This window comes from Cyanistes caeruleus, chromosome 5, assembly GCF_971803275.1.
Source record: "Cyanistes caeruleus chromosome 5, bCyaCae1.hap1.1, whole genome shotgun sequence".
Taxonomy (NCBI): domain Eukaryota; kingdom Metazoa; phylum Chordata; class Aves; order Passeriformes; family Paridae; genus Cyanistes; species Cyanistes caeruleus.
This window is the reverse complement of record NC_141705.1, coordinates 35,678,670-35,702,538: the sequence shown is the minus strand read 5'-3', so window position 1 is coordinate 35,702,538 and position 23,869 is coordinate 35,678,670. Positions and strand designations below refer to the sequence as shown.

At 34.8% G+C, this 23,869-nt stretch overlaps 1 protein-coding gene and 1 long non-coding RNA gene across 4 annotated transcripts in view; one reads left to right on the top strand and one right to left on the bottom strand.

Moving 5' to 3' along the window:
* LOC147653036 (uncharacterized) overlaps positions 1-3,423 on the top strand; it is a 23,938-nt gene extending 20,515 nt beyond the window's left edge. Inside the window, exon 3 of the long non-coding RNA XR_015287510.1 lies at positions 2,432-3,423. This is a non-coding gene — a long non-coding RNA (uncharacterized LOC147653036). The remainder of the gene's footprint in view (positions 1-2,431) is intronic.
* A 3,893-nt stretch (positions 3,424-7,316) lies between these two features.
* GLRA3 (glycine receptor alpha 3) overlaps positions 7,317-23,869 on the bottom strand; it is an 85,961-nt gene continuing 69,408 nt past the window's right edge. Inside the window, exons 7-10 of one of the 3 annotated variants that reach the window (XM_023924989.2) lie at positions 23,136-23,350; positions 21,406-21,552; positions 16,339-16,458; positions 7,317-12,616 (exon numbers count right to left, since the gene is read on the bottom strand). In XM_023924989.2, coding sequence (XP_023780757.1) covers positions 12,344-12,616; positions 16,339-16,458; positions 21,406-21,552; positions 23,136-23,350 — 755 coding nt within the window. In that variant the 3' untranslated portion in view covers positions 7,317-12,343. The remainder of the gene's footprint in view (positions 12,617-16,338; positions 16,459-21,405; positions 21,553-23,135; positions 23,351-23,869) is intronic. The other 2 variants (XM_023924990.2, XM_023924991.2) reach the window with 2 other exon arrangements.

Here is a 23,869-nt window from a genome sequence, read left to right as displayed (position 1 = left end):
CCTCAATCCAGATGAGGAGAAGAGTGCCAGAGTGGCATTGGTGGGCATCTGGAATTCAGACTGTTAAGCCCACTACAAAATATCTGAAAATAATGTCATAATTTTTAATTCTACTCAATGTATTTTATTTATTTATCACCTATTTATATTTCCAATAAAATTGTTCATTTCATATAAAGATGAATTTTACTTTGATTAAAAATAAACAAACTTTGGCATGATTTTTTTTTTTTAGATCTGTCTAAATAATTTGTTTTCTTATAACTGTGCAAATTTTTGTTTGCACAGTTATAAGAAAACAAATTATTTAGACAGATCTATTTCACAAGTAATTTTTACTCTTTACAATAGCCAAGGATGATTCCTCTGCAGGTAAAATAAAGGTATAATCTGTTTCATCACCTGTGCAAATTTCTCCTGTTTCTGATGATCAAAAGGAAATTCTTATCAGCACAGAAACTCCAAGGAGGCTGTTTATATATGTTTGGACTTAGAGCAGTGTCAGAAATATCTCACTTCAATGGTACTGTTTGGAGGGTACATGCAGATTCTGGAGTCCACTTCTTTCCACAAAGGATTTGCTTTATTTTAATAAGTTTATTGTCTGGGGAAAGACAAGAGTTGTTACAATTTAATGGGTTTAAAACATTGATATAGAAAATTTCAATTTGAGTTTTGAAGCAGGAAAGGAACAAAACCATGACCCATTTGGGATAGTTATGTATATTTTCTACAAACTTGAAATAAAAAGAAAAAGTGGCTTTTTTCTAAATCTCAACCCAAATATGTTGTCTAGAGCCAGGTGATTAAAGTGTTTCTTTCCTTGTTTTGACCTCTGCTGACTATTTACTATCTAAATATAAACAGCACAAACAAAAATATTTAGTTTGTTTCCATAGGGTTTTATTCCTAGAATTAAAAAATAAAAAACAAACAAAAAAATAGGTTAGAGGATAAAAGAAGTGTCAAAAAATTTTATGATGGAAATAACTTTTTTGGTAGTGTTTTTGGATGTTGCATGGTACTATATTACCATCTCTGACAATATTTTCCGTATTTATTTTACTATTTAAAATATTATATTATAATTGAAACCAGCCACTCTTGAGGTCTGAAGAAATATTTTTGCTTAAGGCAGAGCTAGATTTGATGGTAGTAGAATTAAGGGAGGCAAGATGACAAGAATATTTTACAGATGTTCAAGTTTGGTTCAGATGTTCAAGTTTGGTTCAGATGTTCAGTTTAGATTCTGCTGCACTTTATTTTTATGAAGAGAATAAATAGCTCATTAACTTGCAGGCACACAACAATTAAATGCTGGAAAGGACTCACAGTTTGCCTAACTCCATGAGTTGGGAACATCTGTTTAAGGTCTGAAGTAAACTGAAGTTTTTCAGAAAGATTATGTCAAAGAAGAGAATTCAAATTCCTTTGAAAAAACAGTGATTAAAATTCCAGCTACAATGAGATATGTAACCACTGCCTTTTGTAAGCAGGTAGACCATCCTGATCCAATTTCTCAGACATTTTTCCACTGACTTCAGACCCACAAGACAGGGATATTGGTAGCTACCCAAACAGGCTCAACAGCAAATTCTCATTCAAAATAGATTCACAGAAACTCCAGCCACTAAAATTCTGTCAAGGATATTAAGTTCAGAAAATTGCAGCCCAGAATTAACTCAGTCACTCACTGATTAAAACTATTGACTATGCAATTTGAATTACCTTTATCAATGGAGATTTACATCAGGCAAGATGGATGGGCATGTATAATTTGTAACATTCCCACAGAGGTGATATTACAAGGTTTTTCTCCCAGGTAGACAGCTCAGAGTGGTCTGGAAGACTGGTTAGACACTGTGAAAAAAAAATTGTTTTGGATGGTTTTGCATATGCCCCAGGAGGCATGCAGATTATGTTGTTTTGGTGGTTACAAGTAAAGTATTCTGCTTTAATTTAAAAAAGGTTAAGTAACCTTACAAAATTGACAAATGAACTAATGCTGGCTGTACCTTGAAATTACCCTGTAGACATCTCATGAGTATTAGAGAGTAGGATAAGGTTGGATGAGAGCTAGTACAGGCTCAGGACAGGGAAAGAGAAAATAGAGTGGATAGGATTTTCTGTGTTTACATTACTTGTCCTGCAGTCCCTTTGGTGCTTCCCAGGTGAACACAAGGAAGGAATGAATGAAAAAAAAATTATAAATTACGATATGATTTAGGCATAGATTTGATAATTTGAAAATGTGTAGTGAAAAAGATACTTATAAAAGACTTAAGATTATTTGGACCCACTAATACTGAAAAAGCTTGAGCTCTTTCCAGGATTAGGTAGTAAAGGAAGAGGTGAGGAATTTTCTAGTAACTCTTATGCCAAGAGAATGCTTGGGGTTTTCATGTTAATATGTCCATACTTTCCCTTGCAGGGAGTATCAGAGTAGGAGCACAAGCATGAGTACTACAGGTGAGAATAAAGTGTTAGAGGCTTAATAATCTGCAAGGCAATGTAACTGTTCTACAAGTGGAGCAGCTCTGTGAAATGTTGATGCTGGTCACAAGGGGGAAATAATTAGAAGGTGAGCAGGGATAACAAACCAATTAATACACTTGCCCTGTGTCATAGGGTGGTGTTGGAATGTACTGCCTTTCAAATGAAAGCAGCATTCTGGTGGTGACATTAACAAATAAAGGAATTAACTCAGGGGTGAAATCAATATGTAAGGAGCTCTCAGAAAGGGGCCTTCTTATATCAAGATTTTGCCTGAACACTGAATTACTGCCACAATCATTAGCATCTTTTCCCTGTTCTCTCCTCTAGAAGCTGCTTTGATACTGCTTCAGAAATCTTCAGAAATTTACTTGGTCTCATATATTTTCAATAACAAAATTCAAAGGTTTTTTTTTGTAAAAAAATAAGTTTTTTCTTATAAACCTTAACTAAATGTGAGGCTACTGGAAAGGGGACAGATTATTTTTGAAAGTACTTTTAAATTTATCTTCTCAAAATGATGTGTACTATAAAATTGTTTCTATATTATGAATGACCACAGTCATATACAATTCAAAAGTTTCCTATTGAAGTAAAATATGCTGTTCCTTACTTATTTTTACTGACCTCTTTTTATTGTCAGTGCAGTTAAATACAAACTGTAAAGTAATTCAGTTGAATGATCACTGAGGAGAGCCTGCAAAGCTTGCAGGGAAAAGAGTTTAACATTCACAATACTCCTTGATTTTTAAGTCATAAATACTTCTGTGAACCTTTAACACACAATTCTTTAACTTTGGAGAGATATTTTATTAAGTAGTACTAAATTCAACATTAATAGTGTTCATCATGGTCCATTTTAATTAGCATCTTAATCATGAAAGAAACAGTATATTGTATTCTCTTGAGAAATGAAGGAAAAACAATAAATGTATATTAGAGGTACAATGTAATATCTATTCTAGTCTGCAACTATTCTGTAGTATCTATCTGTAATAATCTTCTCAGTATCATTTCAGATCAAAGTTCAGGGTGCTCTTACTGCTGTTTCCACTGTTTGTTCAGTGAATGTGTAAAGGTGTGAAGTCTGCTAGGAAAGCAAGAGGGTGATGATAAAACAAGCTATCAAAAGAGAAGCTGAGTTACAGATTTACATTGTTAATATTGCTGAAGTTTATGGGCTCACCACAACTTAGATATGAGATAATATAAAGTTATCCATTCCTCAGTGAAACCTATACGTCATAAAAATCTTAAAATGCTTTAGATTGGAAAGGACTTTAAAAGATCATCTCATTTCAACCCCTCTGCCATGGGCAGGGATAATTTCCACTAGACTAGATTGCCCAGAGTTCCATTCAACCTGCTCTTGAACGCTTCCATGGGTGGGGCATCCACAGCTTCTTTGGGAAACCTGTTCCTGTGCCTCATCACCCTCACAGGGAATAATTTCTTCCTAATATCTCATCTCCACCTGCTGTCTTTCAGTTTCTATCCACTCCCTCTTGACCTATGTATAAAGTTTTCATGTCCTTGTAAAAAGTCTCTCTCATCTTGACAGTTCCCTTCAGCTACTGGAAAGCTGCGGTGAAGTCATCCTGAAACTTTCTTATACTTCCTTCTTTGTGTTTATGACAGCGTGACAATGCATGCTGTTAATGAGTGGAATGAATGTTGTGCATATGTAATAAGTGATGCATTTGTACCTGTAGCTGTACCTGTACTCTGAAGGCATCCTTACCCTGAGGAATCTACTCCAAACACCTTCAAGGTTTAACTGTGTTTCTAAGACAGCATCACCTCACAATTTTTCCATCATTTTCAAAGTGAATTCTGAACATTAGCATGAATAGTAAATATATTTTATAAATTTCCTTTTTAATAATGACTGCCAGTGGATGGAATGCCTTCGGAAGGGTGTATTTTGCTAAGATTTTTGTCTTCAAACGGAGCGCGTGTTCCCAAAACATGCCTCAATCCGTATGAGGGCGCGCCACCTTGTGGTGCAATTTATACTGCGCCTAGAATCCATGGTTTTCCTACAAAAAAAGCAAGAAATGGGTGGGGAGGGACGCCTGGTTCGTGTATAATGTAATGAAGTATAACTGAAGTTTGTAAAAATATCCAATAACCTCCTGTATGTCAATCCTAATTAATATACTTTAAGTGTGGAGTAACGTGTAGATATGTTCTGATCTCTTCATGAGGCTTACTCTTACTTCATGCAGAATCACAGAATGGGTCAGGCTGGAAGGGACTACAGTGGCTCATCTGGTCTGATCTCTGCTTAAACACGGTCACCCCAGAGCACATAGCACAGGATTGTGCCCAGACAGATCTTGAATATCTCCATAAGGGAGACTCCACAACCCCTCTGGAAAATCTGTTACAGTGCACACTCACCCACACAGCGAAGTTCTTCCTCATATCCAGGTAGAAAAGCAGCTGTAACATGTGCTTTAAAAAACAACTTTAGGTCTTCTGTACCTACAAAACTTGCCTAATGAGAATAACAAAACACATCCAAAGTAACACTGAGAAGTTTTCAAGTCAGGTCAGCGTGTTATTTGGCTTGTTAAGAGAGGAAATAAATCATAAGTAGAGTTGAGGCTAAGATCAATACCTCAGTAGAGGTTTTTAATACAGATTACTTTAATGGGGGCTAATATTACAAGAAAAGTATTTTCAGCCTTGTGAAGGAAAGTGCAAAGCCCTTCACCTGAGGAGCAACAACCCCCTGCAGAAGTGTATGCAGCGGATGAGCAGCTGGACAGAGGTGTCCAGAACCTGGGGTCCTGTGTGCCTCGGGCTGAGCAGGAGCCACAAACGAGCCCCTGTGGCAAGGACCGCTAATGCTAGGCTTGGCTGCCATCAGAGTGCTGCCAGCAGCAGGTGATGGCTCCCTTCTGCTCAGCACTGGCACAGCCACACCTGGACTACAGCATCCAGCTCTGGGGGATTTCATCAATTCCTATGAAAATCTCTGTGAAGAATGCAAAGATATAAAGATGATGGAGCCAGGCTCTTCTAAAAGGTGCTCGGTGGCAAGATTGGAGGCAATGGGCACCAATCAAAACAGAGGACGTTCCCTCTGAATATCAGGAAACACTTTTTACTTTGAGAGGGGTTGAGCACTGGCACAGGTTACCTGCAGAGGCTGTGGAGTCATCATCCTTGGAGATTTTCAAAAGCTATCTGAACATGGCCCTGGGCAACTTGCTGTAAGTGGCCCTTCATCAGCAGGCGGTTTGCACAAGAGGACTTCCAGAGGGCCTTTTCAACCTCAGCCAATGTGAGACTTTGTAACTCTGTGAAATAATGTTTAAATATTTCATTTCTGCTAATGAGAAAAATATCATATATAAAATATATACTCGTTGATTAAATTTTTGGGAATATTAATACATTTTTGAGAAAGTATGATTCATTTCCAAAAGGAAAATTGCTCTGTAATTCTAGGTCTGTGACTTTTGAGGATTGTTGTCCCAGGTTTTAAATTCACAAGCTTGTGTCTTATTCTGAGGAAAAAAAAAAAAAAAGTTCTCAGATCCTGATAATACAAATAAAATCCACTGTATGGATCATGTGAAATTAAATATTTTTAAATGATTTGCAACAGCTGGGTATTTTTAAAATTAATAGGTCACTATATATGCAATCATGAAAAGAGGATATTTGATATCTGTTTTACCAGAACATTGTGTTGAAAGGGCCACATAGTTTATGCCATAACTCACATATTGATCTCTTTAAGATGTTACTTTTTCTTGTGATTCTTGGGTCACATTATTACTTTTTGTTTAATTGTTTGTTGCACACCTGGTACAGTGCATTTTCAGTTTTCATGCTCTGGGAACTGCGTACCTCATCATGAGAACATTTTGCTCCTTGCAGTAATTTCATGACAGTGCTGCTTGTGAATATATCTGAACAAAGACAGAGGTACCAGCTGTGCTTCGCTTTAGGGAAGACAAGATGCCATAGATCTGCTGGAGCAACAGCTGTCACAAATAGCAAAGATCTGAAAAGATCTGTGGGCTCTGTGAAGGCTCACTCCAGATTTTTGCTATGGTTTCTTTCGTGTTCTTGTTTCACTTGACTGTTCCTTTGAGAAATTTCCATTTTATAAAGCTCCAAGCTGCAGGTTTGCAGAACTGAATTACTTGCAACCAGTAATGGAAACACTCCTTTTATGAGTATGTCAAAGTTGCTGTTTTGTGTCCCATCAATATGATAAGCAAATTGAGAGGCATGCACTGATGTTGCCCTTTGTCACATGTGGGCAGGGAGTGACAAACAGCTGTGTTGTCCCCTAAAGACGTGGCTGTTACTGACTGTGCTCTTTATAAGGGTATTAACACTGCTGTACTCAGATTAGAAGAAATCACTGTTCTCAAATGACTTCTTATCTGCTAACTTCAAGTTTTCTATCAAGGAATACTTAGGAGGGGCTCAGAGATCTATAAAATTTTCATAAGGCTATTTTGCTGCAAGTGAAATTCTTTGCCTTTTTGATAGTAAGTTCAGCAGGACTATTTTGGAGTGGCTGTGCTTATTTCAATAGGCATTTATCAGGATAACTTTCTCTGAGTTTTCAGAACAACTCAGAAAAAGAATTGAAAAAAACTCTGTTTTTTCAGAGCTAGAGCCCATATAACAATCAAAGGCACTCTACTCCTCTCTCTTGCTTTCACTCCTGAAATACTTAATGGTAGTGCATTGTAACTACTGCTGTGGGTTTCATCCTTTTATTCCAGTGTGATTTTCTGTCTCTCTTTTGACTTTAAATTCATTACCAAAAAATATAAAAAATTATTTCACAGTTTCTGAAAAAAGATAAGTTTATTTTTTTTGAACAAAATATCTACAATGACATGGGTGACACCATAAATTTCACATTTTTAACACTTCTGACTGCAGAGAATGTCAGTTTAAGTGCAATATGATACTGTAATACAATAAAAAGGAATCTAATCAAATCCATGCACAACACATTTATAGATTTTTTGCCAAAAAAGGAAGTACTTTGAGATGAAATTGCTGTCAGAGAGAACTCACAGGAGAATATTTTGAAAACTCACAGACAAGTTATTAATACACTATCATATCAAGTTTTATTTTTTTCTCTCTGTAGCCTTTAAAAAGCCAGGATCACTAACACACAAAATACCATATATTATGTTAAACCTTTATGTCAAAAGCTTATGGCACAATTTCATTTATACAGCTCACAATTCCACATTCATGGAACATCAGTAGCTACTTTAGTCCATTTCATCTGTTAATATCACTCTGATGTACATTAAAATACAAATGTAAGAAATGTTTCTTGCATATTTCACAAAGATGAAAGTGAAGAAGTGCAGTAATATTTGAGAATGTCAAGAAGACAGGATGAGCCAACACTTTTTCTGGCAATAATCCACTGCTTCTAGCAATCTAACCTGCTTCCACAAGCCTTCCAAACTGATAGTACTTCAGTAATTACTGTAGGTTATTGTTGCCTGAAGACACCTTTTCTGTAACCACTCCAAAACAGAACACCCATTTTATTACTAACAAGTAGTCTGGTTTGAGATATATGATTTTCTTTTTAGTTGTCTCAAAAAGGAAAAAAGCTGTGAAATCTGGTATTGTACTCACCTAAATAACCATATGATTGTGCAGTAAGATGTGGAAAGTTATTTTACTACCTCACAGGGGTACTGTATGTATTTCTAGCTCATTCAGCAGTTTCACATTTTAAAGCCAAACTCTATTCTGTTGGATTAGATTAATTTCTGTGATAGCTCAGAGAGCAGAAGTTGCACAAAAAGTGTATCTTGCAACCAGTCATGTCAGCTTGGGCTGGGAATTGTATAGATTCATTTCCTTCTACTATAAAATTATTGCTGAAAATAATACTTTTACTTTTTCTAAGGTTAAGGAAGACTTTTTATCTTTCCCTACTGTTAAAAAATATAAGGTTTTGTACACATTCTATCTTTTGTATTATATTCTGTGTTTATCTACATTATCAGTCTACAGTTCTGTAAGGGATTATACACAGTGGAAGCAATACCTCACTCCTTAAATGTAAAGTGCAAATTTAATCACCTAAATATTTCTGTCTAGTGAGTAAACAGAATAATCTCTCACACATCACAAACGAATCTTTATAAAGCAGATTTTGGAATGAACTATAAGAAAAGGAATCCAAAGAAAAATAATGTATGATTGAGATGAAAAATAATTAAATCTTAAGTAAATTCTCTGTTCTTCCTGAATTATAATAACCTGTTTAAATAATACTACTCGCTGTAAAAAGTCTTTGAAAGTAAAATCTACTTTATTTTGTTGTTAAAATAGATGAATTCTCAGCAATAAAATACTTGTGTTCCTTATTCCCTTTCATCTTCACATAGTTTTGCAGCGTTATAGAAAAAAGGCATCCCACTAACTATGCAGGCTTATTGTGTTGGTATTTGGATCTAGTTTTAAAAATAAAATGCATTTAACTGTTTTGGAATTTAATTTGGAGTTTGGTACAGTAATAGTTGAGCATTTCTACTGCACCTCTAAGGGGCTTTTCTTCTCCTCTCTCAAGGTAAGTTTTTTGCCTTATAAGGGGTGACATGGATTCAGCCATTCAGTCATGTAAGAGGTTCCGGGCTCTGCTTTGGGCTTTCTCTCTCCCTGTGGCCCCTGCTCTGCTGTGCACAGCCCAGACTTTTCCTCCTGTACCTTCCTGTTCCACTTTCCATCACGAAAGGATGGTGTGGAAGTCAATCTGCACAGGTAGAAACTACTGTTGCAAAACAATATAAATTTTGCAGCAGATGATATAAACCGTTTCCTCTCGTAGTTACTGCTTCCACCTGAGCAAGTGTACCTAAGGAGACATGGTAGAGTTGAGAAAAATACTAAGGGTACCTAATCCCCTTTTTTCCCCTTTTATGGTGACTGTGTCAGCTCCTCAGTAGCTCTGTTACTGGGGTATTCCTCCAGATCCTACAGTGCCTCCCTCTGTTCTCATTGTGTTACAATGTTCTTCTAAGTGCCAGTATTTAATTTTTGAAGTATAGGGCTGGTCCACAGAAATCACATGAGATCATGACCTGAGAAGTACAGGGTCTGTGTTGAGTGATGACTTGGGACAAAGCTGCGCTATTCTGTCACACAGGCATTGTGCCTATGAGAAGCCTTCCTGTGTGGCTTTGCCAAGGACTTGTTCTCTGCAGAGGCCAGCTTCAGTGATAGTGAAGTGAGGTAGCTATTACTTCTGCTAATGGATGGGGCTTTCTTTATATATAGGAGGAACCCTGCAAGATACCATTTGCCTCAAGCATTATTTCCTTGATGATTTTTTTCCTGCATTTCCACTGCCTCTTTGATGGGAGTGCAACATAAATAGTGAAGTCTGGTAAATACTGCAGGGTACCTTTCAATTCTTGCATCTCAACATCATTTCCTGCTGCTTCATTATACAGTTGCAAAAAAAAAAAAAATCATCTCTTACAGTCATCTTAGCTGATGTCAGTGGCTGTTGATTCCAGCTTTGCACACAGGGCTGGCATGTCTGCTGGCAGTTTTGGACTATTCCCCTTATCAGTGGTGAATAGCAGACATTTGTGCCTTGAAGTTTCTTACCATCTTAAATGACATTTCTCTCTTTCTCTACCATGTGACTTTTTACAAAGTAATTTAGGAATAATCTAAATGAAACTTCAATTTAAAATAATTATTTCATTTTGAAAAACACAAAATTAGTCGACTAGAGAGGCTTCTGTTACTTTGGTAAATGTTATGGTTCCATTAAAAAAAGTCCACAAAACCATCAGCCCCAGAGAGACCTTGGTTCCATCATATCAAAACAGAATCACATGCCAAATGTTTTGTGCATTTGAAAACAGCCCTTAAACAAAAACCAGTTGATTTTGCTGATAACAGAAACATGTTAACATAACTTTTTCATACAATAAAATTAACCCTAACTTTGAGAGAGGTGAATGTCAGCCATAAATTTGTGATACCCCCTCACAACTTCAAAAGTGAATGAAATTTTTTGGAACATGCACATAAAGAAATAAAAAAGATAAAAAAAGCAGACACAATACCAGAAAAAAAATCAAAAAAGTGAATTGAATTAATTTTAGATTATAAATGAAGCAAAACTATTAAAGAATAATAGTTTTGAAATAAAGGTGGGTTATACATGTTCTTCCTGACACAATTTAAGAAAATCTAAGTGCTGCTATTATAGAATCTCTCTAACTAATCCTGGGAGGAAAAGAATAACAAACCAAACCCAGGGTTGCTATGTTACAATCCCCACCACAGAGTTACATTGCTTCTGTTACTTCATATGCAGGGTGCCTTTGGCAGTGCACCAGATGTTTGCCTCCAGCCAATTCTGTTTTTGTACACATATTCTGGTCATCAACAAAGCACAGATTTTAAATGTGTTCAAAATAAAAATATTTTGCAATGAGAATAAGCCTCACCTACTGGATTTAGAGTATCTAATAATTCTAAATGCTATATTTCCACATCATAGTATGTTTTTGCTTTGCCAATGGATTGACAGAAGTAAATACTCTTGCCTAGACACGGTGCCATAAATATGATGTATGGTGTAACAATTCAAAGAAGCAACTAATATGGCTTATTTAAACCTTGACAGGGAAGATTTTTCTAGACATTTTAATAGTTGTTCTCCTATTTATTAATGTGAAATCCAGTAAATGTAAAAGACCATCCAGGTCTTTTTTTATGTTTTAGAAGAGCTGCAAGGTTTTCCAAAGTTGTGAAGAGCTTCTTAACCAGTATCTAAGACATATTAACAAACTTCAAAGAATGAGTCAGAAAATTTGACACATTCATAAATTAAACTTCCTGTAATTATGTAATATATAGGAGATGAATGTGCATAAACATAACTGTATTCATCCTCCAAATGCTTCAGTGAAGCAATTGACTCTTTGCTTTCAGCTTTTATCCAAGATCTCTGCATTGAATCAAAATGAAGCATTACAAAATTTTGATGTAATTTGTGTATTTCACAAGCTGTATGAGTTTTATGAATTGAGAAAAAAAACACTTAAAAATATAAAAAAGATTAAAGAATATGCTTCAATTATGAAAGTGTAAGTAATTAAAAGGAACAAATCCTTTCAGGAATCAATACTTTACAAATTTTAGTATATTTCACATATAAGATGTAGACTGTTAGGCTGTATACCTTGTGCTGTCTGAGATTATTTCAACATACACCTTCCAGGGGAACAGTAATATGAGGTACATTGAATAAATTATATGACTTAAATACATTACATATGTTAAATTCTAAAACCACCAGTACTGTCCTTAAGAATAGATCAAGTCCTTTAAACTGTTTTCTCCAATCAGTAATTTGTCATTATATTGTAAAATTAAAATAAAACTTACAAACACTAATCTATTCTGTAACACTGTGGGATTCACCTAGAGTATTCTGGAAACATTTTTAAAATTAAAAATACACCAGAATTAAAAAAAAATATTAAGGACCATCAAAGAATACTGTACAGTTATACCACTATGTAACAGTATGTATAAATACTTGGCAGTAAAGCTTCAGTATAGAGTGATTTTCAATGAAAAAGTTGTAAATATTTAGTCTGACAAGGAGAGTTTGCAATAGCAGATGTATCTTCTCTGGGTGTCATTCTTCCATCCCAGTGTAGCTGGTCATTTTAGGCCGTGCAGGATCCTCTTTCTCCCCATCATTGCTTTCAACTCTTCCAATCACTTTTCTGATGTGCATTTCTAAGGAAAAACCTCCTGTTGAGTGTGACAGCCAGACCTTTATGTACAGCAAGCCTAAATCTTGTTATTGGTGAATGTCCTCGTGCCTGATGATTTTGTAGATTACCCAGTAAAAAATGTTGAAAATCAGAAAGGCTAATGGGAAACAAGCTCTGGATATTGTGTCTATCTTCTTGGCCCGGTCAATGAACACCTTTCTCATCTCATCAGGGCTTTTTGGTACAGCTTGAACAGGATTATTTGGCCCCTTTTGTGTTATTCCGTCTTTTGCTTGCACACATGGGCCCACTCCATATGCTGTAATGCTAAACTGACTATCACGTGTATCATCATCCTGCTGGGGAAAAAAAGAGAAAGAAAAAGAGAAAGACGTTTGTTTGGGTTTTTTTTTAATTATTATTTACAGAAATCTTACCTGCTGCTAAATAGCAGTTGCACCATTACCTCATTGACTTCTTGAATCCACACCTTAACTTGTTGAAATTTCATCCCTATCAGAATCTGCCAAAAATATTGCTGGATTGTTAACAAGAACAGAATTTTTCTATTTGTTTATAGATTCTGTAACCTATTTAGAGAAATGAGAAAGCCTAGTAAACTAGTGGTAATTGGGAAAAAAACTTCTGCTTTGGTTTAAGTTTCCCATTTACAGTAAATATGTGCAGTCTTCAAATGGACAAATTTCACACTGGTTTTTTAGAAAACAGCTATTAAGTCTGTACATTGCCTTACAACCCAGGATCCTGGCCTCTAGAGATACTCATCATAAAATCACTAATGATATGCACATTCATTATCTTAGTGAGAATTCTGCCTATTTGGCTTCTGTATATTTAATTAATCTGAACTGTATGCCTAATTTCTGCTGTTCCCTGTGAATGCATCAGATAAAGAGAACAGAAAGCAAAGTGTCTTAGTTCAAAATAAAAGAAATGGAAGCTAAAGGCCAGATTTTTCTTCTGACTCACTCTTCTGTCAGTTCAGGGGAAAACTGGCAAAGACATTCAGGATTAGGGAACTATAAAAGAAAGTTATTCTTAATCACATGGCTCAGAAATAGTAGATGTTCTGAAGATACACATATTTTCATAGCATACAATTTAAAAATGTAGCTTGTGACTGGAGACATCTTTTTTACTTTAACTAGGTATCCTTAAGTAATAAAAAAGGCACATATAAAGACAAATAAATGATACATAATCAGTGAAGTCAGGGCTAAATTTAGCTCTGAAATATATTCCAGTGTACTACTTCTTTACATAGATTACTCAAAAATAATTATGTGACTTTGATGGCATTCACCATTTTCTCAATACTAATTTTAATTCAGGAATGTCAATTTTTCATGTCTAATTTAGTCTAGTTGCTTTAGGATTTTACATTTTTATGTAATAAAAAAATCATTACATTAATTCTTAAATAAGTATTTTGAGAAATGTTTTTCATAAGTATTACAAAATAACTGAGCAGCTGCCAATATTTCTTTTATAGATGTTTTGACATTTTAAAGATCTTCTTAGCTTAAATTAAAATAAAAGTCTAAAAAATATTTATTTGCCAAAGCAAGTCAAATAATTACAGTTTTAATTCAGTAGCTAGAAGCATTTTTTGTTTTATTTTATACAATTTCTCAATGAGCACAAATCCAAAGTTCCAAATTTTTCATTTTCAAAAATGTCTGTGACATTTAGAAAATCTGAAAACACTTTTCAATGAAGAATTAATTCTTTGAAAAGTATTTAAATCTTCCATCAAATAATTGCTAATTACTTTGTTTTAAAAAATAACCGGGTTTTATTATCAATAGAAGTTGACTATGTTAGCTACAAAAGAATGCAGATGAACTTCCTAATTTGTAGTGAAACATTTGGCCATCAGCATGACCATCCAGCAGAGCTGTAGATGTCACCCACGTGAAACACTTCTTCATATATGTAAATTGAGTTTACATATATGAAGAATTTATAATTGAGTTTAAACATAGAGACTGATAAAGTTCACTGCAACTACTACATCTAAAATCTGTATTAGAATTTCCCTTTAAAAAATAAAAATAAAGAAAAATTAACATAAAAGAATAGGAGGAGGAAAAATCACTGACTGACTTTACTATGGAAATGAAAAACAGAAATATAAAATGATAGGATCATTATTTGATGACGTGATAAAACAGAAATTTAATTACTGCAATAGTGTTCCTCTCCTGTCAGACAAGAATGGGAAATAACATCTTTAATGTAGTTGTACTCTAGAATAGCTGTAGTCATGCTCCATATAATAGAAATATTAAGTTAGAAATGCATGTACTGTGAGAATTTACTATTAGCTTGCCATTTAAACATCTTCATATGTACATTTCAGGATTTTGTCTGTTTATGCTCCTCCAGAAAATAATGCTGATGACAGGCAGAGAAAGATAATAAAAGGATTCTTTAGAGTAGCAGATTTCAGCTCTGCATGTTTTCAGGATCACACACTATATACTAAGACTTTCTTGTCATTTTTTTAGGTTTACCTGAGTGGAATGATACCCCTAGAAGGTTTTAAAGGTCAGGTCTCTCCTTATTTTTGCACTTGCAGACCTCCTGTATTTCACCTGCAAGCAGACTGTTTGGAAATGCTCTCTGTTGTTGAACTGATGCGAAGCTCCTTGCAGGAGCCCAGCATTTCTGCCCAGTGTCTGTCGGATGGTGTCTCCACAAAGGCACACAGGATGGCTGGATACAGCCAAGTGACTCCCAAGTGCCGGGACTGGTGGATATGCAGGAAAGGACACCTTCTGGAGCATACCAAGAACTGCCAGAATTCTTTTCAGGAGTAGCAGCTTGAATTTTCAAAAGGTGGTTCTGCAAGTTTTCCAGCAGATTCATAAAGCAGAAAAATCACTAGGTTGGCCTCAGATTCATATCTGAGGGTGCTTGTGCAGGAAAGATGCAGTTATTGTTATTATCTGTGCTAGCTCTGAGTGCTTTTTTGAAGGCATTTATGTCAGTGATATCCCTTTTCTTTTTTTTTTTTTTTTTCTATTGATTGATTTGGCTGAAGTCCCTCTTTTTTGACTAGAAATATGTCTCAGAATGCATGTGTCTAAGTCTACAAATGCAGAAAACATCTGAAGGACAATACCCTGTATCACCCAGTTGAGAGCCTTTACAGTGAATCTCCCTGAAAAAGTCCTGCATATTGGCTGAATTAATAGAATTATTCTTTTAAGTGATAATGAAGCTTTTGTTTCTTTTGTGTCCTTTTTAGTGTATCATCATTAAAGAAAAGAAAACTATTTGCTATAGATTTTTGATAAAACTTTGAAAATCTTTTTATGAATGGACTTTAGTAAGAGTTTGATTTGAATGCATTTTTTACCCATTCAGCTTTAGAATTAACAACTTGAAAGTTGTTCTGCATGCAGCTACATTTAAATATTTTATCATTTCTATTAAAATTACTGTAATTAAGGAATGGAAAAAACTTAGATAAGAAGTTTTATTTGGAAAGTTAGAATTCTTTTGTGGTCTAAAGGAAATAATTTCAATTCATTTACTTCTGTATCAGTGTTGTTCTACAAAATACTTAGCTAGAAATGAATAGAAAACTGTGAGTTTTGTGATCTTGGGACTATGGTGTTTTCTGTTGGTGTGGTTAGTAATACATTTATCTTGAGAAATAAAATGTATATAAAGGCTGAAAATAACTCCATAGTCACTTGATTGTAAGGTGTCATAACAACTTGAAAATTTATTTGAAGTCTTGATTTTGGTAATTTGAACACTATCTTTTTTACTGCTCAGTTTTGAGAAGGAAAGTGGTATTGAGTTGTTTTGCACTACAAGCAGTGCAAAAGTTTAGTATTATGCTCTAATTCAGATTTAAACAGATCAAAATGGATTATGAAATTAACAAGACAGTACCTTTACTAACATTTCACGTCATCACATACAGGTAGCAATGAAGGTATATGAAGTTCACATGGGAAGATGTTGTTGTAGACAAAGGGACAGGGCCTCTGTTAATGGTTGGATATCACATTATGACAAATGGGACATCTTCTTCATAGTTTACCCTTAAATTTGTACTGTAGACTTGAGGCAAAGTCCCGTCTATACGTCCTGCACATCTCAAGCCATTGCTATGCTGTAATGATTCACTGATTTCATTTCCATCAAGAACTCCCTCAAAATACTTTCATCAAAACGGATGGTTGACCAAAAAGAAAACAAAAGAAAAAACGCGTGATTACCATTAAAGACAATCTGTGTGCATGTTTATTTTCCTCTCTAAAGATAGGGTGATCTTTAGATTTGGAAAATAGAACTAATAGACTGAATATTCCCAAAACCTAAATACATTAAAAACTAACCTAAAATCAAATTGTTATTGTTCAGTATATGTACAGAGTTAATATTTTTCCCATAGAATGTAAATGCAACTAAGAAAAAACAATGATCATGGATGTGTTTCAGTATCCCTGCATGATTTCTGCAATTTTTTTCCTTTTGTCTTTTAGGAAGGAAATGAATTCTGGGGGAATGGTATCATAATATTTCTGAATAGTTTTTTTTCTGGACAGGTTTCTTTTTTATCAAAGAACTATGGCTCATATACTAAGCATCAAATGAGATCTCAAACCAGGAGCCAAAATTCCTCTGTCCTCAGGATTCATTATGCCATGTGTGTAATAATAAAGACATTATACCCTTTTTAAAAAATCTCCTATATCTACTGTGATGCTTATTGGAAAACACCATTGAGTAGGTTGCACATTATGTTGCAACAACAGCTTTCAATTATAAATTAATTAATAACACAATCCCAGACACTACAGAATTTTTGCTAGTTCTGTACAAACTGGATAGGGCCTCTGAAAAGAAATTTGCCTCTAAGTAATTTGGTATCACTGAGTGAAGTGCATACTTACACTCTTAAAAATGGTGGCCAGAGGGTGCAGTTGTACCTAAGAATTGCCTTTGATGCTGCTGCTATTGTTTTCTGGGAAGGGAGGCCACAAATGAACCAGATGGTGTGAAAAAAAGGCAGTGACTGTAAGTGGAAAAGCATAAGGAAAATGGAAAGGATAGAAGAACTCTGGATGTCAAAATGTCTTGTGCAGTTCTGTACATAACTGTAATTTGTATAACTATGGAATTTACTGCAGGGGTCTTATCCGAGTTCAAACGTGCTTCTTAAGAGAGCGATTCCAGTTTCTCTATATTTTCAGAAGGACATACCCATAGTTTTAATTAATTTAAAAAAATTAATTAATTTAAAAAATATCCCAAACTGTGAAAACCTGAAAATTTGTTTGAGGATTTGTTTAGAAATAAAATTTAATTCAATGATTCGAACAAAGCATCTGAAAAATACAGAAGAATCAATAAGTATGACATTTAGCTGGAAATAATCAACTTTGCATTAGATGGAAGGCCAATGTGTCTGCAGGGTGTTTCTCTGGAAAAAGACCCAGAAGATATGGAAGATCACTGTTGTGATATGGGTCAGTAACATGATGCTGTTTAATAGGCAAATGGTAAATTGGTTGGGATAAACAGCTGTATTAATTGCATCACTTGATCATTTAGCTGCTTTCAACTGTTACTGTATAGATTTCATGTTGTTGATGTTGAAAACATAGTTTTGAGGAATTATATGGACTTATTAGGAGAATTTCCAGGGAAGGTGGATGAGAAAAAAAAAAACCAAAACAAAAACACCAAAACCCAAAGCAAACCAAAACCAAAAACTGTATCTACTGGGAATGTTTATAGAAAAGACTGAATAGAAATATACAAATGGTGGCATGAAGGAATGAAGTAGTCTGGTTTCTCTGTCCTTTCTAGACAAGCCATGACAGGCCACAAAATGCATTAGTAAAAAAAAACCTTTTATAAACAATTGGAATAGATTTCAGGGGAGCTTGTTGATTTTTTTTTTTTTTTGGCTGGAATAAATTAGGTATGAATGATCTTAAACCAGGAAAATGGATTCACTTACCTTCCAAAGACACTGAAATCCAATCATAGGACTATTTCTTTGGTTACTTGGTAAAAATAAGTATTTCTTGCAACAAGCATATATTTTTAATTACAAACAAAACAGACTTTGGAAATTCTTCAGCTTCCCTACACATATTTGAAATGAAACATTTCCAAACTGATATATTTTTGCACTTTTGCAACATGTCAAGTCACTAGAGGTTTTGCTGTACCCTTGTAGATAAAATGCCAGTTGCAAAAAAATCTGTATTCAACAATTAGAATTCACCTGGAGAAAAACCTGATCATAGTAAAATGTTCCAAGATGGTAAGCATACAGAAGGAAAAATTCTAATAAATTATCCTATCTGCTTTATTTCTTTAATAATTTTGGATGCAAATACTGAATAGAATATTGTTTTTCTCTTTGCCAAGGAAGATTTAATGTTCAAGGAAGCCTCTGAAGTTTATTTAAAATGTAGCCTTTTTACGTAACTTCTTTTCACCTCTTGACTTTTTGGTCAAATGAACATTTTTTAATATACGGTAGTTTTCAAAGTCAGTACAATCTAATCCTTGAGAGCCAGTGGCTGCTTGACCTAGTCCAAAGAAATAACAAACATACAAAATTTATAATAATGAGCTATAGTAACTGACTTTAAAAAACACAAAAGAAGAAGGAAAATCAGGTTACTTTGAGTTATGATCCTAGGGCCTGCATTTCATGTTTTAAATTGTGGTGAATAAATAATAAAATTTGTGGTAAGGAAGCTGCAATTTTTAATCTGTAAGACTTCATTTATTATTCGTATATCAGAGGGTTTAAGAAGTGATCCAAATTTCTTTTTGAGAGATAAAATCTCCATGCTTTTTCCTCTATACTTGTTGGGCAAGGAAAGGTTTCATAGAACATCAAGAAAGAAAGAAGCAATTAGTTGAGCTGTCTCTAGAGCTTGAGAAGATGCCTTCTCAGAGGTTAAATCTGTCCAGTAGCTCTAGCTCTACATGAAATTGGAGTGAGTTAAGAAAAATCTAATTCAATTATTATTTTCTGAAAAATTACTATTTTTCTAAAATCATAATCTTGTATAGGGACAAAGCATTTTGTGCTAAATTTAGATGAGAAGCTTGTCTCATGATGAAACATACAGGTACAGGGAGAAGGGAAAGCTCTATACCCCCAAATATATTTAATACCAACAACTGAAGCACATTATGAAGAAAAGCATTGAAATGCATGTCTCCATCCTTCAGAATCAAAGTGAACTACTTGGTACTTTATTGTACACTCTAAAGGCTCTAATTCTAATCCTGTAATTTTATGAGAATTTAGCAGGCAATCTACCTGAAGCTAAAGACTGTCTAATGAAGAATAAAATTAGAATAAGGACTTTTAAATGTGAATTCAAAAATGCCATGATCCAGAAAAACACTTAAGTCAATGCAGTTATTAATGCAGAAACCTTTTTTCTTTAAAAGGTCTTAGAAGTCCTTTTTATATTGTGGTTCCTCTCTCACATACCTCTAAGCTGAAATTGCATTGATTGAGATTGCTGAATGAGTGTCTTTGGTGAATTTGAAGTCTTGCTAAGAGGGAGCTGAAAAGGGATTTGGTTTGATTCTGAGGAAGAAAGGTACTATCTGACAGTTCCTAATCCTGTGGTCATTATAACTGACCTGTATTTAAGAAAGATATCACTTAAGTTGAATGTGGTAAATTCGCTTGAGATCCAGAACAACAATACATGGTGAGAAAGCTGAATGGATTAAAAGCATAGTGACACAATATATCACTTACCACAACTGCTCGATACACAATTCACTTGTTGTGACTTACCTACCCCTGTCCAGTAGGTCACACCTGCCCCACCCCATTCTTCCCATTCCAAACCCTAGGACAGCTTTCAGAGAGCTGCCATATTCCAAGAACAAAAACCTTGTTACAAAGCTGCAGTTTTTTCTGCTACTGTCAGCAGGAAGAAAGAAGCACGTTTTTCACAGGGTCAAACGTTGAATTGCAGGTACTTGCAGTCTGAATCATCCTCTTGTCTACAGTTTGAGTTTCTCTGTGCCACTGAAGAAGTCTGGGACTCAACACACAGGGAAAGGCAAATGTATGAAAATGTCATTTTCACCTGACTGTCTGGCCTGCCTTTTAACAAGGAGTCTTATTAATAGGGACTGCTTAGGTAGGCTTTACAGCAGTGCAGATTTTCAGTATCTTCTAGGAGGGAAACTTGTAAAATGTCTTCTCCTGGTGATGTAGGCAGTAGACTAAGTCTTCAGGAATGAAATATGGCTGAACTGAATTGTGTTGCTTTGGTCAAACTTTCATCCACTAGTAATCCACAGATCCACAGGCTCTGCATGATATTGTTGGAAGAGTACTCATTTAATAAGCAGGCTGGAGAACTATTTACACTTTATAAAATCTGAAGTAGGAGTTACACGCTGGAAGAGACTTTCTTTATTGCTTGATTTAACTACAGATTTCAGAATTCAAACTTGTAGCCTTTGCTGTTTGGCTTTGCACACGGGTAGTGAGTTATTTTACTGGAAGTCTGTATAGCTCCAGCTCTAGTATAAATACTAATAACCATTACTACAATTAAGTTTCTTACTAATAATATGAACAACTAAAACAAAATTGCAGGACAGAAGAAAAAACCCCAAACTTACCAGCCTTTTAAAGCAAAATGTTTGTTCTTTTACCAATAATGTTATTTGAATAAGTACTTTGAGTATTGAAAAAATATTTGCATGAAACACAGCTGTTAAGGCTTTGAATTGAGTATTAGAATGAAATTAGGAAACAACATTTGTTGAATCTCAATGTAGTAAAAACTGCCTCAAATACTAGTAACATTCATTCACTGAAGTATAATCTAACTCTTCCAACAGAGTGAAATTCATGCTTGTGCAGATGGCTCCCACATGGCCCATGCCTCATTTAAATCCCTCTTAATCCCTCTTTTGAGAATTCAAGTTGGATTTATGCAATTCATAGTCCTTGTAGTGACCCTCTGCCCATAGTGAATTTTATGCTGCCATTTTATTTCTATTGTCACTTCAAGCTGCAGTATGTTTACCAATGAACCCTGTATCCTGGCATAATTCAGTCAGACCCTTTAAAAGCTGTGAACACTGTTACTTTTACCTTGCTCTTCTTCCTCTTGCGCCGGAACCGCAGAAGCTCTTTATGTTGCCTTGACACAAAGTTAACAGCTGCGTACTCCAGAAGTGCAGAAAATACAAAGAGCAGGCACACTGCCATCCAGATGTCAATGGCTTTGACGTATGACACCTATGAGAGGAGACAGGAGAAGCCTGAGTATGTTAAAAGCACAGATGTGAAGTTTAGTATTTCATGGCAGGAGGAAGCGCATTAATACCTCCACATCCCAACAGTATTTTTATCGAACAAAACTTTGCATGACAGACAACAATAAGAACAACAATTCAGTCCATACATGTTAAATTTTTGTTTAAAAAACATATTATTTTACAAAATGTGTTCAAATCATTAACAGTTCCTTACAGCGTACTTTGTATTACATCACAAACCAAATAATCCTCAAAATACACATGATCTTCCTTCATTTGTCTGACTGAGATCTGTGAATGGCACTGAGGATGCAAAAAGTAGCTTCTAGTGGGACCAGTGGGAATTCCTGTATTAAAATGGATGTGGCTGAAAGTTCCTGGAATAAAAATTTACAAGAAAGAAGACAGGTGGAGAGGCCTGATGTGTTCACTCTCTGCTAATATAGGCACAGTAAATTGAATGCATAGTTTCAAATTAATCCTGTCGATCTAACACAGTGAAAGAACTAAAAATCAGATACAAATTAGAGCTCATTGCAATCCTGTATTGCCAAGTTCAGATGCAGGATGTGATCTGAACCAAGAAAGTAGTTTTTGCAGAGTTGCAAGAGTTTTTCTATATAAGTAAACATAGCTAACTTCAGGCCTCAAAATGTGACAAAAATAATCTGCAGCTCTCTGTTAACCTCTTACATTGTTGTTTTTTTGAGTTTTTAGAGCATTCAGTTTTATCTGTTGATGTTAACTTTGGATGCATCCAGTTCCATATATTTGGGACACAAAGCATGCTCAAATCTGCAAGGGCTATCTGTTTTACTTAACAAAAAACTTAAATAGACAACTTAAAAATATAATGTTAAAACTAATACAGAATTGAACTTTGTGTATTTTTATTGTATGCATTTTATTTCTATTAACTGCAATGGCACATGAAGATGGTCAAGGAATAAATGAAACAGAAAACACTTAAAGTAACTACAACTCAGAAAATGGAATTAGTTAATATAGAAATAAATTTTAAGTTTAAGTGATTAATTTTAAGTGGTGTTCACTGTGTTGAGAATAATTTTTATGCAATTGTTTGGAGTTGTTAAGGTTTACATTTTTCTACATTTTAATGTAAATGTGTAACTAGTTATATTAATAATTAAATTAATAATTTAGGCAGTTTGGAGCAAGGAATATAATTGAGGATCTATGGTAAGAATCTATGCCTTTAGAATTTCAGTCATATCTGCTAGCATGTTATCAGATACTAGAATGTGAAAAAGGATGAGCCAGTCAATGGTTAAGCAGGGTTTATGCAATATGGAATAACATTGTTTTCACTACTTGTTAGGGTTTATGGAATTAACTAGATATGTGGCTGGCTACATAGTTGAGACAAAGGAGAAATAGAATATATTTGACTGGAGAATCAAAAATCCCCTAAATATTTCAAAATTATTTGTTTGATTTAGGAAATGATTGGATGCTAATAATTAAAACACGTGAGGTTGGCTAAAAGTGTTTTCCACGTAACGTTATGATTTACATGGTACAAACAAAGGAAATTTAGCCTACCTTTGGAAGAGATGCTCGTGAACCTGAGCTCTGTGTTGTCATGGTCAGTACAGTTGTTATGCCTAAAGCCACTCTGGCTGGAGCTGCATCCATGTTGATCCAAAAGGACACCCAGGAGAGAATCACGATCAAGAGGCTCGGGATGTACATCTGGATGAGATAGTAACCCATCTGCCTCTCAAGGTGAAACCGGACTTCAATACACGTAAACTTTCCTTTTTACAACAAAGAAGAAATATTCAAGAGAAATAGAATGTTTTTACTGTCAGCATCTAGTGCACACTCATGAAGAATGTACAATGTGTCAATTATATTTGTTCACTAGAAAAAGATTTATGTTTTCAATTCTCTACAGTGACTTGCAATAAAGACAGACCCAATTATAACAGGAGTATCTAATGAAAAGGGCAAGAATATCTGAAAAAATTAAGAATTTGATATGGTCTGAAATTCATATTTTCTTATAAAAAAAACCCTCACAATTCATTACAACAATAGGAAATTTACATTTCCTCTGTGAGATCACCCATTTTTGAAACTTATGTTTTGGAAATACTTCTGTGTACAAGGAAAACGTTTGCTTCCCCATTGTATAATAACTCCTTTATATTTGGTTTAATTTTAAGCTTAATTTTATTTTTATTGAACTAAAAATTGGGGAAAAATAGTGATATTAGTATGAGCATTATGTTATCAATAGGAGAATCTGCTAAATCTCTCCCTGTGTCCCCATT